The following is a 16438-nucleotide window of genomic DNA, read 5'->3' on the forward strand; positions in this document are numbered from 1 at the left end:
CTCTCTGCCTGCCTCTCTGCCTACTTGTGATCTCTGTCTGTCAAATAAATAAATAAAATCTTTTAAAAAAAGAGTTTTTTTTTTATTTTTTGAAGTCATCTCTACACCCTACGTGGGGCTCGAACCCACAACCTCAGATCCAGGGTCGTGCGCTCCACTGACAGCCCCTGCCGGGTGCCCCTCTCCTACCTGTTCCTAGGCTGCTGCTTGTCACCTTAATCATGCCGATAACATCTCCAGACCCTGTTTGATCTGATCTCCTGCGCAAGCGTTGCCCAGTCCTTCCCCTCCCCGACCCACCCCACCTCCCACCCCTTAGCTGTGTTCTCATTTTTATGGGGCTGAGCTTGATCACGACGCTCCCACTCAGCAGTTACGGTCTTCTCGAGGTCCATGGTAACTGGCCGAGCCACCTGTGGCCAGGGCACCTTCTGACCGGGTCACCGCGCCCGCTGTTCCAGTTGTGAAATATTTTCCCGTCTGATGCTGCGCTTTTCTCTTGCAGAAATTCCCATCGGTTGGATTGGGTCTTGGGTCGCTGTACCGCAGGGTTGGGTTTGCGGTTGCTGCTTCCTGCCCTTCTGCTGGCTGTCGGACTTTAAGCATTTTTAATTTTCCCAGGATTCTCTCCTTGTCTCTCTTTTTGCAATTCTTTTCCCTCTCAACATCCTCTTTTTGCTCTCTGGGTGTCGGCCCTTCCTCCATCACCTCCTCTGACGACAGCCGTGTTTACCTTGCTTTGCTTTTTAAGCGCTTCTCCCAAACCTGAGTTCTCTCTGGGTTTATTTTTCCTTCTGGGGCCATGTTTTGTTACAGTTTCTGATCTTGGCCGCTCCCTCATTCTGTTGGAAGACTTTCCCCAAGGCCTCACGCACCCCTTCTCTGGGGGCCACGCGTGGCTGATCTGACTGCCACAGGCAACTGGAATGCTCTGGACCCTCCGGTGCGGTGCCTTCCACTCTGCCCCCCACCCCCACAGCAACACCCAACACCGCGCAAGCCTGTCTGATGACAGCGTCGCCTCTAGGGGGACCGCTTGCCCACCGTGTGGGCCACATCCTCCCACCTAGTCTCTAACGGTGATATTTTGGCCAAACTCATTTTGTTTTATTTTCTGATGTGTTTAGAACCCCAGGAATAGAACAAGGCTGCTCGTTCTCAGATTCCTCGAGAGAATCTGACCGGGAAACCACTGAGAAGCTGGGGGCAGGGGCAGGTGCCACACATGGACCTTGCAGGTACGGACGTGGGTTTTGTGTCAAAGGATCTGTCCAGGCTCCTATTAGGCTTGGTGGGTCTTTGCACCGAGGCCAACCTGCTGTGACGCTCTGAACTTGGCAGGTGACAGTGGCTTTGTCCACAGGTGGGTGGCCGGGTCTGGGGAGGTAGGACTGCTTGCAGGCGTGAGCTGCATGGGTGGGCGGCCCAGGATGACTGGCTCCTGCGGCGACAGAAGGGCCTGCCACCAGACTAGGGGGCAGCAGGGGCGGAGTCTGAAGCGCTCGCAGACAGTGTGTGACATTGGGGGAGCTTCTACGGCAGGACAGCAGGCTCTGCGCAGATGGCCAGGCCCATGTGGCCCTGGACCAGCTGTCCCGGGCTTCAGCATCTCACACTCCAAGCCAAGGAGGCGATGGTGGCGGGATGGACCTGAATCTGCTTGGTTGACCCACAGGCTCGTGGGCCACTGAGACTGCATTTAGGCCGAGGTTCCAGGCCACGCGGTTATGGCAGGCGGCACGCAGGTGTCACCTGTGTCTTAAGGGTCCAGGCCGAACAATCTGGGGGGGGCTCCGGAGGGGAGAGTGGCCATGTCTTGAGATACGACAGCAACAGGCTGGTTTCCCGCCAGGCCCCAGGCGTCAGCAGCAACAACAGTGGCCACAGCTCAGGACTCGGCTGAAGGTCACTTTCCACCGAGGATGAGCAGGGGACGAGGCAAGAGGTCTCCCTGAGAGGCAGCCCTCGTGGGCCTCAACCAGTCCACAGGGATCCGGCGGTCCGCTGCCGCGGGGTGGGCTGACCGCGCCTCACCAAGACACGGAGCGGGACCCTGAACTTGGAAGGCCCCGGCTGGGGTTTCCATGTGCGCCAGGGGGCAGGCTCTGGACTAGATGCTGGGGTGGCTGCAGGGCATGGCCAACGTCTCAATGCCACCGACGGGCAACGGAGGGTCTGTGGAGGTCGACCCTGTGTGCATTTCAACCAGTGATCGCCCACTGCGAAAGACACGCGCACGCCCTCGGCCTTGCAGCCTCCCCCTTTTCAGCCAAGGTCAGATCCTGTCTCAAATCGATCTGTTGTGGCAGGCTCTCCCCCTTGGAAGTTCCCAGGTGGCGGTTTCCAGATCGGGGACGTTCCAGTGGAGCTAAAACCAGGGTTATCTCTGAGAATCCTTCCTTCTGCAGACGCCGCCAAATTTTTAATGCGGCCTTGGGGACCACAAGAACAGCTGGTCCCCAGGAATGTCATTTTATCTGGAAGCCATGCATGCCGTAAGGCCCCTGATATTTTTTATTTCAAACGCTGCTCACGAGAGACGTGGTTCGGAGCCGTGACAGCCCCTGAAGCCCCACAGGTGGCCCATTTCCGCTGCGTGACTGCCAGGGCCGCGGCTGGAGGACACGGGGTCTCCCCTGATGCTGGAGGTCCCTTGGCAGAGACTGAGCAGAAACTGAGAGGGTTTGGGGACGTTAACTCAAAAAGGTTGGCTTCTCAATTTTTAACTCTCAAAAGATGATTTCAGATTTTTATTTGGGCTCTAGCTCACGTGGGGACTTAATCTTTGAAATGCATTGTTCCCCCCTGCTCAGGGTTCTGCTCAATCCCTGCCTACCTATGTCAGAATCCAGCCAGGGGAAAGGTCTTCTCAGGCTTCCCAAGCAGGGGAGTCAAGGTTAAAACTGTTTATTCAGGACTTGAATTGACGCGCCCGATGGCGGAGCTCTGGGCCTCTTTCCAGCACCCTGAGCCCTCGCTAGGTCCAGGCTCTCCCACCCCGGCTGGCTCTGACAGGAAAATTTTCAAAATGCTCATTCCCAGGCTGTCCCAGAGACGGGTTCCCGCCGGTCTGGGCCGCGGCCTCAGCTCGGTGTCCTCATGCGGCCGGCGAGGCAGGCTGGGCACTTGGCTCGGAAACTTCAGAGCGTTTCCGTGACGAAGGGGAAATGTGGGGTCCTCGTCTGCTTCCTCTCATCAGCGAGGGGCTCCCAAGAGACCTGACATGCGGTGCCCTGCAGACGCCTGTCCAGTGCATGACATTGCTGGCAGCGGACGCTGCGGGCCTGGGTTTTCACACGTCAGGGGAACAGTTCCTAATTGTTCATTCCAGGATATGAATCATCGTGAGTGCAAGACCTTTCCAAATGAGCTGTCATCCCCGTGATTATTCACTCTTGCTAGAGAGAGGAGAAGACTGGCTGCTGTGAGAGCAGCCAGGAGGGGACATGCCGTGGGGATGGGGTAGGGGAGGGGGCGTGTGTGCAGGCTGAAGCCACAGGCCCAGCCTGCCTGGCCCTGCTCACAGGGAGTCAAAGAGGCCCTGCAAGCAGCTGCGCTTCCAATGGCGAGGATGTCCACGGCGGGAAAAGCGGGGCTGGGGGCCCAGAGCATGGGCTCCAGCCCGCTCTGCGGGTAACTGGGAAGTCACTTCCCCTCACCAAGCCTCGGGGCCCTCATTCCATTCCAGACTAAGATCCGCACGTGCTCCCTTGGCAGTTTCAGGGGAAACGCTCTGGGATGGCGTGACCAGCTTTGGCTCCATAAAAACATAAAACCTCACTATGGGTACAATTAGTGTCAACAGCCTTTGAGGACATGCGAAGACCAGAAGCTTCGAGAGGACAAGCATCTCCGTCAGAAAGGGACACAGGGAAGTAAACAGAGCCAGGCAGGCAAGCGTCAGAGAGAAATACAACCTCGACATACTCAGCTACACGAGACCGGACGGCGCACAGCAATGTGTATAACGTGGAAAAAATGACAAAAATGTGCTTGTACAGCAAACAGCCCTGGACGGCTGCACAGAAAGCCGTCAGCGAGGCTGCTTTCCAGGAAGGGAAGCGCCAGGCACGAGCAAGGCCTCTCGCTGGCTTCTCCCTGTACCTTTGGAATTTCACACCAAGTGGATAGTAAAGACTATTGAATCAGGGGCAGGAACGTGGGAGGTGCTGTCCCCAAGTCCGCTAGGATGGCACCTGGATATGTCACCGGCTGGCAGAGAGTGGTTCCCTCTCCTCCCCGCCAGCCCCCAGGTTAGCATCTGAAGGGGCTCGTCGGGGCAGTGGCCCCCATGCCTTTGCAACCCCTGCCAGGGACACACCCTTCTGAGCCAGAGGCAGCCCACCTGCAGGGGCACAGGACCATAAGGGGGGAGCAAATGGCCGCCAGCATTCCAGAAATCAGGGACAGGGTCCACATGGAAGAAACAGGCCTGAGGCTCACCTCCCGCAGCTTCTCCTGGGCCTCGGCCAGCGCTGCTTGCTTCTCCTGAAGCTGGGCCAGGGCAACGTTCATCCGAATCCTCTTGGGCTCCACCACGCGGTACAGGCGCCCGTACAACTGTGGGGAGACAGCCCAGCTATGGTGGCCGCCCACCCACCGGCCTACCCGCTTGCATGCCCGCGCCCACGAGAGGCCTTGCCTGCACCCTGCATGCACCCCGCTCACCTCCATGGCCCGCACCCACATGCACAGGGACTTGGCCGCAAGTGAGACTCGGCCGATGATGTCAGGCTGGAAGTCGGGCTGCGCGCAGTAGGCCCCGATCTTTTTCAAAACCTTGTCCGAGATATTGTCTTTATCAAAGTGGATCAGGGACTTGATGAAGTTCTGCTCCCCTGAGGGGTGAAGACAGGGGAGCCTCAGCCGGAAGCCTTCTCCAGCTTCACCTCCATGGCTCGGGCACAGCCGTGTTCTTCCTGGCTTGGCTTACCCGGCCTCACCCTGAGGTCCCCTGCAGACCTTGCCTCCATCTCTGGAAGCTCCAAGCCCCCGGGACCCTCCCCAGTGGTCCTGGATCCATCTGCCACCACGTCCCTTGGAGACTCACAGCCTAAACTCCTCCTGCCCAACACACACACTTGCACACACGTGTGCACAATCACATGCGCACACACACACCATCACTTCTGTATGCCTCGCACTGACTTTCCAGGGCAGGGGTCCCCCACCTACGCTCATAGGCTTTATCCAACCAAGCCTCTGGTTTCACATTTTCTGTGAAAATGAATGAATGAAGAATGCCCAGAGGCATTCTTGCCCTTGGATTCTGAGATATACTCCTGTATTTTTATGACGATTTCCTTTTCTTTTTTTCAAATCAAGAGGAGTTGTTTTCTGTCACTTACGACGAGTTACTGCCGGTTACATCTCCTCCTCCGCACTAGGCTCTACCCGCTCTTGAGGGTGGGAGGGACGCCTCGCTCGTCTGTCTCCCCAAGTGCCCGGCGCACAGCAGATGGGTAAGTGAGGTGGACGCGCGTCAGCCACCCCATGCGCTCTGGCTTACCTAGCTGCCTCTTGGCCTCTGCCCACGAGGGCTCGTTGCCTCGAAGAATCATGACGGCCTGCATCACCATTTCCACTTGGGCGGGGGGCCGTCCGTAAGACTTGATCTCTCCTATATCCTTCTTGTTCAGGGACTCCAGGGCCTGGGCAAAGGGACTCACTCAGGGAGCAGGGCCCAAGGGGACTCAGGGAGCAGGACAGGTCCCAGCTGAGGCTGGCCCGCCCCTTCTCGCTTCCCTGTGGGGGTCTGGAGCACAAAGCAGGCTGGTCCCATTCCCTTCCCTGGGGCTTCCCGCTCTGATACCCGCATGGCTTCCTCCAGGGCTGGCAAGGCCTCTTCTAGATCCTTCTGGGCATTGTCAGCCAGTGCCTGGCACTTGACTTCCTCGACTGCAATCTTCTCACTATTGGCTGTGACTGCCTAGGGACGGAGAGGACTCGTCTGGGCCTTGGGCAAAGGTGGGGGCAGTGTTGGCGGGGAGGATGGAAGTCTGAGGAGCGGCCTGTGTGTCCCTTGACATGGTCAGGAAGGGCAACCTGGAAGCCCCTGCCTGGGGGCGCTGGCGGCTGTGGGTGTGTGGGGCGGGGCCACGGCCCGTTGGGTGGGAGGGGCTTGGGGGCCGCGGCCGGGAGCACCTTCTGCTGCTCGTCTGCTTCTCGCTTCTGCTGCACGATGATGACCAGGTACTCCTCGCACTGCTTCTGGAACTCAGCCACCTTCTTCTTGGCGTCCTCCAGCTCCAGGGACATCACTTCCACCTTCTCTCTGGTTTCGTCGATCTTGGACAGTCCCGTCCGCAGCTTGTTGGCCTGGTCCAGCAGCTCCTCCCGCTTCTCTCCCAGCAACCTGGGGCTCACGAAAGGAGACTGTGCCTGGGGAGGCTGGGCCCCCGGAAAGGGGAGCACCCTGCATGGGTCCCCGTCTCGCTTTCTGTTGCCGCTGCCGCCAGCACCGTGACGTTTTTACAGCCTCCAGCCTGAATCAGGGCTAACAGCTCCCCAGCTGTCTCCCCGCTTCCCGACTCTCATCCCTCCACCTTATTCTGTGCTGCCGTCCTCACACCCGCTCCCCACTCGCGCTCCCACTGCGCACCGAGCAGGGGCTGCCCTGAACCAGCACACACCAGCCTGTCCCCAGGGGGTGGCCACCCCTCCTCTCCACCCCAGTTTGACATGATTTCTGATAGTTAAAGAAAACCTGGAAATCTGGATTTTACTAAGCCTCTTGCATTAAAAGTTATCAACTTACTCAAAAAGTTTTCAACACTGCACAGGCCCAACCCACCCCACCCCACCCCCAACAAAAAAAGTCTATGCAGGATCATTTTCTGAACGAAGTGAGAAAATATGCGTGAAGGGCTGAGCACACCGAATGGCCACCGGTCATCCAGGTATCCAGGGAAGGCAAGAGCTTTCTTTGCTCACAGAGGGACTGCAGTGCCAGGAATAGTACACAGCACATAGTAGATGCTCAGAAAATACATGAAGTGGATGAGTAGGTATAGGTAGTCGTTCTTATGACAAATGGCTTTTTCCTTGCCTTGATCACAACACAGAATCCAGTCAATGAGGTGGGTTTGTGGGTTTTTTTAAACATTTGTTTTGCGTCTTTCGAAGCAAATTAGTATTACGTTGCGCACGTAAAGAGGCACTCGATACAACTTAAAGGAATGTCTGATTCTCAAGATGGTGCAAAGTCAAGGAGAGGTTGGAGAGGAGAGGACTGGTCCCTGCCTCGCAGGCGTACACAGTACCATCACCGTTGTATTGCACTTGGGAGAAAGAAACGGCATCGCAGAAAACAAAGAGGGTGTAGAGAGGAGAGGGTGTAGAGAGGAGTCCCGGCCTAAAGGCTCTGCAATGTGAACCCCGGCTCTCTCTCACCGCCCCTCAGCGGGGCGGAATGAGACCCCCACATCTCAGCCTCTCCCCCAAGGGCGCCTGGCTCCTTGGCCTCCTGGGCCGGCTCCAGGTATGTCCCGCCCCATCATGTCACCGAGCTCCCTGGGCCTCCCCGCCCTCCACGCCTCTGCACACCTCTTGTACCCGGACACGAGCTCTAAGTAGTTGGTGGGGGTGACGTAGTTGTGTCTCCGCAGCTCGAGCAGCATCTTCTGGGAGTACCGTGCCACTGACCAGTGCATGGTGACGAAGATCTTGGCCACCTTCCTGTGGATCTGGAGGCCCGTGGGAAAGGATGGAAAACGCGGAGTGAGGGCAGGTGGAGGAGGGGTGCAGGAGGGGGCCTGGGGCTGGGTGCCAGGGGTGGGGGGCACTCACATTCTCCTGCGTCCCCAGGTCCACCCCCACGAGGTACTTCTCAGCCACCTCCAGCAGGGCCTCTCGGGGCCACTCTGAGAACCAGTTGATGGTCGTGCAGTTCACTAAGGCCGGGTACTGGCGGATCCAGTTCCTGGGGAGGGGTTTCAAGAGGCAGTCAAGCCCCTTTATGGAGGCAGATGGCCTCCACTCCTGGCCTCCACAAGGTCCGTCTGCTTTCCTGGAACCTAAGTGTCCCATCCCCTTGCTCCTGTGTGTCCCTGTCTTGATCCTGCTTCCTTCAGGGCCAGCTCAGTGTAGAACATAGGAACAGGTTCTTGTTCTAGCTGTGGATCTCAGGCAGATGCGCTAACCCTCCCCTCATCAGTTTCCTCATCCCTAAAATGGGAGTAACATGGGGATGCCCCGGGGGCTCAGTCGGTGGAGCATCCAGCCCTTGATTACGGCTCAGGTCACGATCTTGTGGTCGTGGGTTTGAGCCCCACCTCAGGGTTTGCACTCAGTGGGGAGTCTGCTTCAGATTCTCTCTCCCTCTGTCTCTCCCCGCTTCGCTCTCTCTTGCTCTCTCTCTCTCTAAAAAGTGAATACATAAAGCCTTAAAAAAATAAGATAAAATGGGACTAACAGGGACACAAACCCAAGCTGTCACTGGACTCGAGGTGACATGTGCAGTGTAGTACCCAGTGCGCGGTAAACACACCACGTACCACAGACCCAAGAGCGAATAGCTCGTGGAAAAACAAGGGGGCCGGTGGTTGTCAGGGGTTGAGGGGGCAGAGGAAGTGGGGAATTATCCAGTGGGCATAGAGTTTCAATTTTGCAAGATGAGGAAGTTCTTTCTAGAACTTCATCTGCTGCATCGTCTGCTGCACGACGATGTGAATATGCTTAACCAGGTGAGCGGGACACTTGCAAAATGGTTACGACGGTAAATTTTGATGTTATTTTGTTTTTGTAGAATGACAACTAAAAATTTAAAAATGAAACACAAAGCGACAACAGGATACTCTAGTCCTACCGAAAGGGAGGGGACGCCTCCTCTGTCAGCAGCAGCACTGGGGACAGAAGGCGAGGTCTAGGGAAAGGAGCGGCCCACGGAGGGGGAGTGGAGAGAGAGCCAGGGCTGTCGAGGAGACTCGCTCCCAGGAGGCAGGGGGACCGGAGAAGGGTGGGGGCTGGGGGAGATGCTGTCACAGGGGTCACCTGAAAGGGTCGCCCACAGGGCTGAGGCAGAGAATGATGTGCAGATTGTCGCGCACGCGCTCAATGAGGTAGGTGAAGAGGCTGTCGGAGGACGGGGACACCTGCTCCGCCTTGGCCTGCTCCATGATGAGCGTCTGGATCTGCACAGAAGCCATGTTGGCTGGGTTGCAGGGCTGTGGTTGGAAGGCAGAGCCCCAGGGGGTGGGGCCCCTGTGGCACCGATCAGAGGGAGGGGTGGTCAGAGAGGCAAAGCCACTGGTGGAGGGTGGGGGAGGGGCTTGCACCTCTTCGAATTCATCAGCCTTGTAGAGATTGGGGACCTCCCCTGAGCTCAAGATATTGTTGATGTCCTCCAGGAAGGACTCGTCGGCGATCTGGGTGTCCACAAAAAGGAAGGACGTGGGCTTGAGCTCCACTCCTGCCTGGCGGTACAGGCGCTTGATATCTGGGCCGGAGGAGGGGAGGAGGCAGAGGGCACAGGCGGGTGTCAGACACGCCATCCCGTCCTTGTTCCCCTTCCTGTGTCCCCTGGCCTGCAACCCGCGCACCGTGCCGCCTGCTGCCCACCGGGCCTGGCAGGCTCAGCACCTGCCTCCACCTCCCCTACTCTTGCCTCCACAGGAAGGCGGGCACCTGACCTTTCACGCCAGCCCCCAGCCCACCCAGGGTTCCATCGGCAGCTGCACCTTCTCGGAACTCCTGCTTGCGATAATGCTTGGTGACCTCGATCTGGAAGGTGATGTACTCGCAGATGGAGGAGGCCAGGCGGGCCAGACTCTGGCGCCCGCTGCCCCCGATGCCCACCAAGAGCATGTTGCCCCGAGGCTGTCCGATGACGCGCACGATCCGCGCGACTGGGGAGGGGGACCCAGCAGTGAGGCCACGGAGCCATGGCAGGGGGCGGGGGGGGGGGGGACCCCGGGGCCCTAAGCTGGAGATAGGCCGCCTGAAACTGAAGGACCCAGATGGAAAAGTGTGGGGAGAGGCTGGGGCCTGGGGCATCTCGAGCAGCCACCCCTGGGGAGGACAAGCCCTCTGGGGCCCGAGAGGAAGGCTCCTTCCCAGACGTGCCCATGCTTGGGAACAGCCCACCGCTGGGGTGCTGGCAGGACGGGAGGGGGCTGCTCACTGTGCTCGATGGCCTCTCGGAAGAGCACCAGCTGCATGGGCACCACAGCGGGGGACAGATTGTACTCGCGAAGCGCCGCCTCCATGGCCGCTTTCAGGGCCGCCAGGTCCGTCAGGTCCTCGTACACCTTGGGCTCCCTCATGAAGTCCCCTGGGCCCGGGGAGCAGGGCTCAGACCCCGGGGGCGGGCCCGGCCCTCCTCCCAGGCCCCCTCCCACACCTGCAGCGGCCGCAGCACCCGCTCACCGAAGATGGGAGAGCGCTTGGTGGGGCACAGATTGTGAAACGTGAGGTCGAAGAAGGAGCCGAGCTTGTCGCTGATGATGCCTACGAAGGCCTCCATGTCTGCCGCGTCCACCAGCCGGTCTGAGAAGACTCTGTCGGGAGGGAAGGGTCTGAGCCTTAGGAGTGCAGGGCACAGGGCCCGCGGCAGGGGCTGGGTGCCAGGCCCAGGAGGCCCGCAACTGGCGTCTGTCTGGGGCATCTGTCTAGCCTCAAGCGGGGCACAGGCATCTCACCTGAAACACTCATGGATCCAGAGCCGCGTGATGCTGGACTTGGTGTCGTGGAAGTCCTTGTTGGCCCTGAGCATGCCCTGGAACACCTGCGGGAGGGGCGTGGCCGGCGGGCAGGGAGGGACCCCAGGCTGCAGCGGGAAGCTGGGGAGGCTGGGAGGCTGGGCTTCGAGGGCCCCGCGGGATGGGACGGCGGCTCACCTTGGAGATGTCCCGGAGGTTGAACAGGTAGTGGATTTTGGCGGGCGTGGGCAGGAAGCGCTGCACCACCGTGTTGTACACGTCCAAGGTGGCCTCAGTCACCACATTGCCGATGGCCTTCACCTCCTCCTCGAAGTCCTGCAGCTTCTGGTTGATCATGGTGCCGAATATTCGGGTGATCTGCGACTCCTGGGGACAGGCCCTGATGCTCGCCTTTGCCAGCTCCTGGCCCGCCTGCCCGACCCCGGGGAAGCAGCTGGCTTTAGGGGGGCACCAAACCCCCCCAAAGTCAAGAGCAATAAGGTGTTCGTGCGATATTCAAAAATCAGCGGATATGCATGACGAACGCACACCAACAGCTCACACAGGGATGGTGGTGGCCAGGCCTGCTGCCCGCACCCCCACCCCGGGCTGGGACACTGCTCGGCATGCACCCATCGCGTGCATTTATGTAAACCTGAAGTGTTTGTGCGTCCTCTATTTTTGGCATTAGCTGCTTTAAGATTGCATTCAGCTGTGCTTTATCTTGATTACTGAGGCTCTGGGGGCACCTCTGCGTGCCCCGCTCAGCTCCCTGAATCTGGGCGCTCTTCTCGGCTCTCAGCTGCAGGATCCATCTTCCTTTCGTCTATGTGGGCCCCCAGAGCTCTCTGCCCACCCCCCACATGTCTTATTCCACAAGCCCCAGCTACACTTGCCTCCTGCTGCCCTTGGGGCTCAGAAGCTAGGACTCCCACGATAGCGGCCCCCGCCCTACGTGACCGCCCCACATGCACCTCTGCTCGGGGGTTCCCCCAGCCCGCCTTGATGTGCCCGCTCAGTTCTCTGGGACGTGGTTGGTTTTGCCCCTTACAGCACCCTGCCCCCCCCCCGCCCTCTCCCCACCCACCCCGGCCCCTGCCGCCGGCCCCATTGTGCCCTCACTGTGGGGAAGGTCATGTTGATGATGTTGAAGCGACCCTGGAGCCTGGGGGAGATGGCGGTCCGTCCGCCCCCGGGGGGTCCCATGGCGGCCATCAGGAACATGTCCTGGGGAGCAGAGACAGGGCGGGCTGGGACAGGTGAGAGAGGGACGAGACAGGGCACAGGACTGGAAGGCTCGGAGCAAGGATGCGGGGAGGGCCCCGGACAGAATGAGAAGAACAAATGGGAAATAAAGGTGTAAGAAAGGTAGAACAGGGGGAAGGGATCGGGGCCATTTCCTTGAGAATCAGCAAAGGGACGTGTTTGTTTTCATTTCATCATGATCCATGTACCAAAACCAGAAAATACAGGTCGGTGCAAGAACGTTTTCTAGACTCTTCTTTACCTTCTGCATGTGTGTGTGTGTATGTGCGTGTGCACACCTGTTCTCTTTCCCAGAAACAGAAGAACGCACTGTTCATCGAGTTTCTGGGGGCTGGATGGACGGGCAACCCCGCAGCGAGGATGGGAGGGCTGCCGTCCATCCATTTGGGAGAAAGAAACCACCAAGACGCTCAGAATCCCCTGGGCGCAGAGCCCGCCTGGAGGCAGATGCTGGGGGGACGCAGGGAGGTGGGACGGGAGTCAGGGACCCTGGGCACACGGGCCACTCCGGGAAGCGGCAGGCCTGGCACGTGAGCGGCAGACAGAGCGCAGGGGGGCGCGCGGGCCAGAGGCACGACGATGCCGGCGCGGGCTGTGTGGGTGCAGAGGAGGACAGGACGCCAGGGTTCTTTCCCGGGGTCCCCGGGGAGTAGGAGCTGAACCTCCAGGGCAAGGAGCGGCTTCTCAGGAGGCTTACTCGGATGTACTTGATGGTCTGCTTGGTGCGGTCATACCAGAAGCCGTAGTCGATCCAAAGGCGGATCAGCTCCAGCGGGGGCTGGGACCCAAACATGTCCTTCGCGGGCATGTTCAGGTCGTCCATAAAGGTGATCATGCTCTTGCCCCCAAACGGGACGTAAACGCCCTTGGTTCGCTTCTCCACCCGGCTCTCGATGATGCTCTGCACATTGTTGGATGTGGTCTGGTGAAGGGACACAGCATGAACGCGGGGCCTCGCCGGGAGAGACCCGGGGCCGGAGGGGCAAAGCCCCGGGCCCCGCGGCGCACCTGTGCAGACATGTTGACGATCAGCACCGACCACTGGCTGGAGGGCAGGGATTGCAGGACACTCTGGGCGATGGACGTCTTCCCGGTCCCCACAGGACCCACCAGCAGGACGGGGTTCTGCCTGGCCACCAGGGCACTCACTAGGTAGTTGTAGCGAACGGTGTCGACTGTGGGCACCATGATCTTATAGAAGGGGGAGCTGGGGAGCAAAGCGAGCCTTGGCCAAGAGCCCGGGCTGCTCCTTCTCGACCCAGCTTCCCCCTGCCTCCCTCACACATCCCCCTGAGGGGCCTGGAGATGGGGCGTCCTGCCTCCTCCTTAGGGACCCTGGCCCAGGCCATCCAGATCCCACTCCCTCCATTCCAGAGGCGCTGCCATCTGCAAGCCCCTGCCCCACGGCTCACCTGCCTCTGGCCCTGTCCCAGCAAGTCCCGCCCCAGGCCCTGCTCTCACTTGGGAGGGTAGCGCCAGCTCTTCGGGAGCTTGTCCTCAAATGATGTCCAGTTCCGCATCTTGGGGTCCACGAAGTACTCGTACACCGTGTCCTAAGGAGGGAAGGCGTGTGAGGCTGCCCAAGCCGGCGTCCGCTCCCCACCCTGGGCACAAGCGCTCACAGGTCCCCAGGGGAAGGATGGCTGAGTTGGTGGGTCCGAGGGTCCCCACCTTATTGGGAAAGGAGCCCTCAATCTCCCGGACATAGCTGTCAATTCTCTTGCGTCCCTCCTCGTCCACGGATGCGCACACAGACCAGATCATGCTGAACACAAAGGTCATCTCTACCATGGAGATGTAGTTTTCACTGTCCGCCGGGTTCACCTGGACGGACGACAGGGGAAGTAGCCTCGTCATAAAGGAGATGGACGGGGCTGGGGAGTGATTCTGGCAGATGGCCACAAAGGCTTGGAGCTCGCCTCCCTCCCTGGCTCCGTTCGGGAAACCGTGTTGTTCGGGAAACCGTGTTGTTGTAGATGACCATATATCTAAAACAGGGAGTTCCATCCGAAACTTCTGCAGCTCGGCCGTTGTCCCGAGTCTCATCTCCGCTACATTATAAAGACACAGCATCGGGGCACCCGGCAACCTCTGTCGGTGAAGCGTCAGACTCTTTTTTTTTTTTATTAATTTTATTTATTTATTTGACAGAGAGAGATCACAAGTAGATGGAGAGAGAGGCAGGCAGAGAGAGAGAGAGAGAGGGAAGCAGGCTCCCTGCTGAGCAGAGAGCCCGATGCGGGACTCGATCCCAGGACCCTGAAATCATGACCTGAGCCGAAGGCAGCGGCTTAACCCACTGAGCCACCCAGGCGCCCACGTCCAACTCTTGATTTCAGCTCAGGTCCTCAGAGTCCTGAGATCGAGCCCCGCGTCGGGCTCTGCGCTCAACAGGGAGTCTCTCTCTCCCTCTCTCTCCGCACCTGCCTACTTGCACTCCCTCTCAATTAAGTAAATAAGTAAATAAATAAAATCTTAGAAAAGAAGAAGAAGAGGAAGATGCCACAGAAGTGACGCAGCCACACCACATGGACCCTGAGCAAGGGCCAAGGGAGCTCACGGAGACCGGTCCAGGGGCGCTCACGGTGACTTCTCTGTAAGCACAAAAAATCGGAGAAGATCCACATGTCCACCGATAGAGGGATGGAAAAATAATGTCGTGTTCCACAGTGGGATAGTATCCAAGGTTTAAAAAAAAGCAATGAAATTAATCTACACACAGAGACACAGAACTCAAAACCATACCACTGTTTAGTAAGCATATTGTGAATGTGGTACATAATAGGTATCATTTTTTTGTTAAGGTTTTTATTTACTCATAACAGAGAGAGACACACTGAGAGAGAGGACACAGGCGGGGGGAGTGGGAGAGAGAGAAGCAGGCTTCCCACTGAGCAGGGAGCCCAATGCGGGGCTCGATCCCAGGACCCCAGGATCATGACCTGAGCTGAAGGCAGATGATGATAGACTGAGCCCCCCAGGCACCCCCAGAATATGGGTTTTAAATACATTTTCTATGGCAACGTCTGGGCTCGCAGGCAAATATGTATTTAAAAGGTCTGTGATGGGGGCGCCTGGGGGGATTCAGTTGGCGAAGCGTCTGCCTTTCAGCTCAGGTCATGATCCTGGAGTCCCCACACTTGAGTCCCACTTTGGGCTCCCTGCTCGGCGGGGAGCCTGCTTCTCCCTCTGCCCCTCACCCCACTCTTGTGCACATGCGTGCTCTCTCTCTCTCTAATAAATAAATAAATAAAATTTTTAAAGGGGAATTAGATTCAACTATTACTTGTGTAATTAAACATGAAATTAAAAATTAATAATAAGGGGCGCCTGGGTGTCTCAGTGGATTAAGCCGCTGCCTTCGGCTCAGGTCATGATCTCAGGGTCCAGGGATTGAGCCCCGCATCGGGCTGTCTGCTCAGCAGGGAGCCTGCTTCCTCCTCTCTCTCTGCCTGCCTCTCTGCCTGCTTGTAATCTCTCTCTGTCAAATAAATAAATAAAATCTTTAAAAATAATAATAATAAGATTTTATAGTGTACCAAGTTCACGGTAAGCAGCATGTGTATGTATTAAGCAAGCTGCGCGCCCAACGTGGGGCCTGAATTCATGACACAGAGATCAAGAGTCACACGCTCCGCCGACTGATCCAGCCGGGTGCCCCCAGAAACAGCATGTCCAGGCTCTTGCTCTCAACTACTGCCCACCCCCCAGGGCATGTGGCAGGTGCCTTCAGCGGGGTGTGTGCAACACACGGGGCTGTCTCGGCGACAGTGGCCCACAGGCAGCTAACTCAGCAGCGCTCGCCCCATCTCTCACCTGCCCCACGAAACAGCCACAGGCCGGGAGCAGGGAGGCTCCGAATTAAGATGCCGAGAACCACAGATAACACGGCACACAGGATGCTGTCCAGTCCAGGATATCGGACTTGGGGTCAGCACAATCCCCCATCACAAGGTGCAGGTGGGAAACAGTGCTGAGACTTGACTCTCTACCATATTCAACGCAGAGGCCTTAGTCTGTCCTTCCAGCTTGCCCCAGATGTGGCACACCTCCCGCCACGCCCGTCCCCTCCAGGCTCTGCCCCCCGCCCGCCTCCTCAACCCCCGTGCACTGAGACTACAGGACTGTCTTCATCCCACGCATCACTTTGCAAGTTCATTTGCAGAGTTTCCGTGTGCGTTCGCTCCGCCAGGAGCGACACACACTGTTAGAGACCGTCATTGTCCTGTAACTGCCTATGAACGGTTCAGTTATCTAGCAATGTCTTCAAAAACACTAGGAACCATTGCGAGGCAGAGGTTTAATCTCAACAGAAAAATATGCAGTTCTGGTCCTCACTCCACAATTCTATTTTTTTTTTTAAAGATTTTTATTTTTTTATTTATTTGACAGACAGAGATCACAAGTAGGCAGAGAGGCAGGCAGAGAGAGAGGAGGAAGCAGGCTCCCTGCTGAGCAGAGAGCCAGATGCGGGACTCGATCCCGGGACCCTGAGATCATGACCTGAGCCGAAGGCAGTGGCTTAACCCACTGAA

The 16438-nt window shown here is 58.1% G+C and overlaps 1 protein-coding gene and 1 long non-coding RNA gene across 3 annotated transcripts in view; one reads left to right on the top strand and one right to left on the bottom strand.

Annotated features, from left to right (window-relative positions):
* Positions 1-16438, bottom strand: part of DNAH2 (dynein axonemal heavy chain 2) — an 81104-nt gene that overhangs the window by 16595 nt on the left and 48071 nt on the right. For both annotated transcript variants that reach the window (XM_059379815.1, XM_059379814.1), the window contains 19 exons: positions 13575-13727; positions 13365-13456; positions 12912-13110; positions 12601-12825; positions 11760-11864; positions 10836-11024; positions 10638-10723; positions 10366-10496; positions 10121-10270; positions 9678-9845; positions 9276-9436; positions 8992-9131; positions 7789-7921; positions 7546-7685; positions 6145-6355; positions 5813-5929; positions 5510-5651; positions 4669-4838; positions 4444-4560 (listed from right to left, as the gene is read on the bottom strand). In XM_059379815.1, the coding sequence (XP_059235798.1) occupies positions 4444-4560; positions 4669-4838; positions 5510-5651; positions 5813-5929; positions 6145-6355; positions 7546-7685; positions 7789-7921; positions 8992-9131; positions 9276-9436; positions 9678-9845; positions 10121-10270; positions 10366-10496; positions 10638-10723; positions 10836-11024; positions 11760-11864; positions 12601-12825; positions 12912-13110; positions 13365-13456; positions 13575-13727 (2829 nt within the window). The remainder of the gene's footprint in view (positions 1-4443; positions 4561-4668; positions 4839-5509; positions 5652-5812; positions 5930-6144; positions 6356-7545; positions 7686-7788; positions 7922-8991; positions 9132-9275; positions 9437-9677; positions 9846-10120; positions 10271-10365; positions 10497-10637; positions 10724-10835; positions 11025-11759; positions 11865-12600; positions 12826-12911; positions 13111-13364; positions 13457-13574; positions 13728-16438) is intronic.
* Positions 1134-6330, top strand: LOC132003915 (uncharacterized). The gene is made up of 3 exons (XR_009400361.1): positions 1134-1238; positions 5326-5462; positions 6247-6330. It is a non-coding gene; the product is annotated as an uncharacterized LOC132003915 (long non-coding RNA).

The sequence above is a fragment of the Mustela nigripes genome, chromosome 16, assembly GCF_022355385.1.
Source record: "Mustela nigripes isolate SB6536 chromosome 16, MUSNIG.SB6536, whole genome shotgun sequence".
NCBI classification, from domain to species: domain Eukaryota; kingdom Metazoa; phylum Chordata; class Mammalia; order Carnivora; family Mustelidae; genus Mustela; species Mustela nigripes.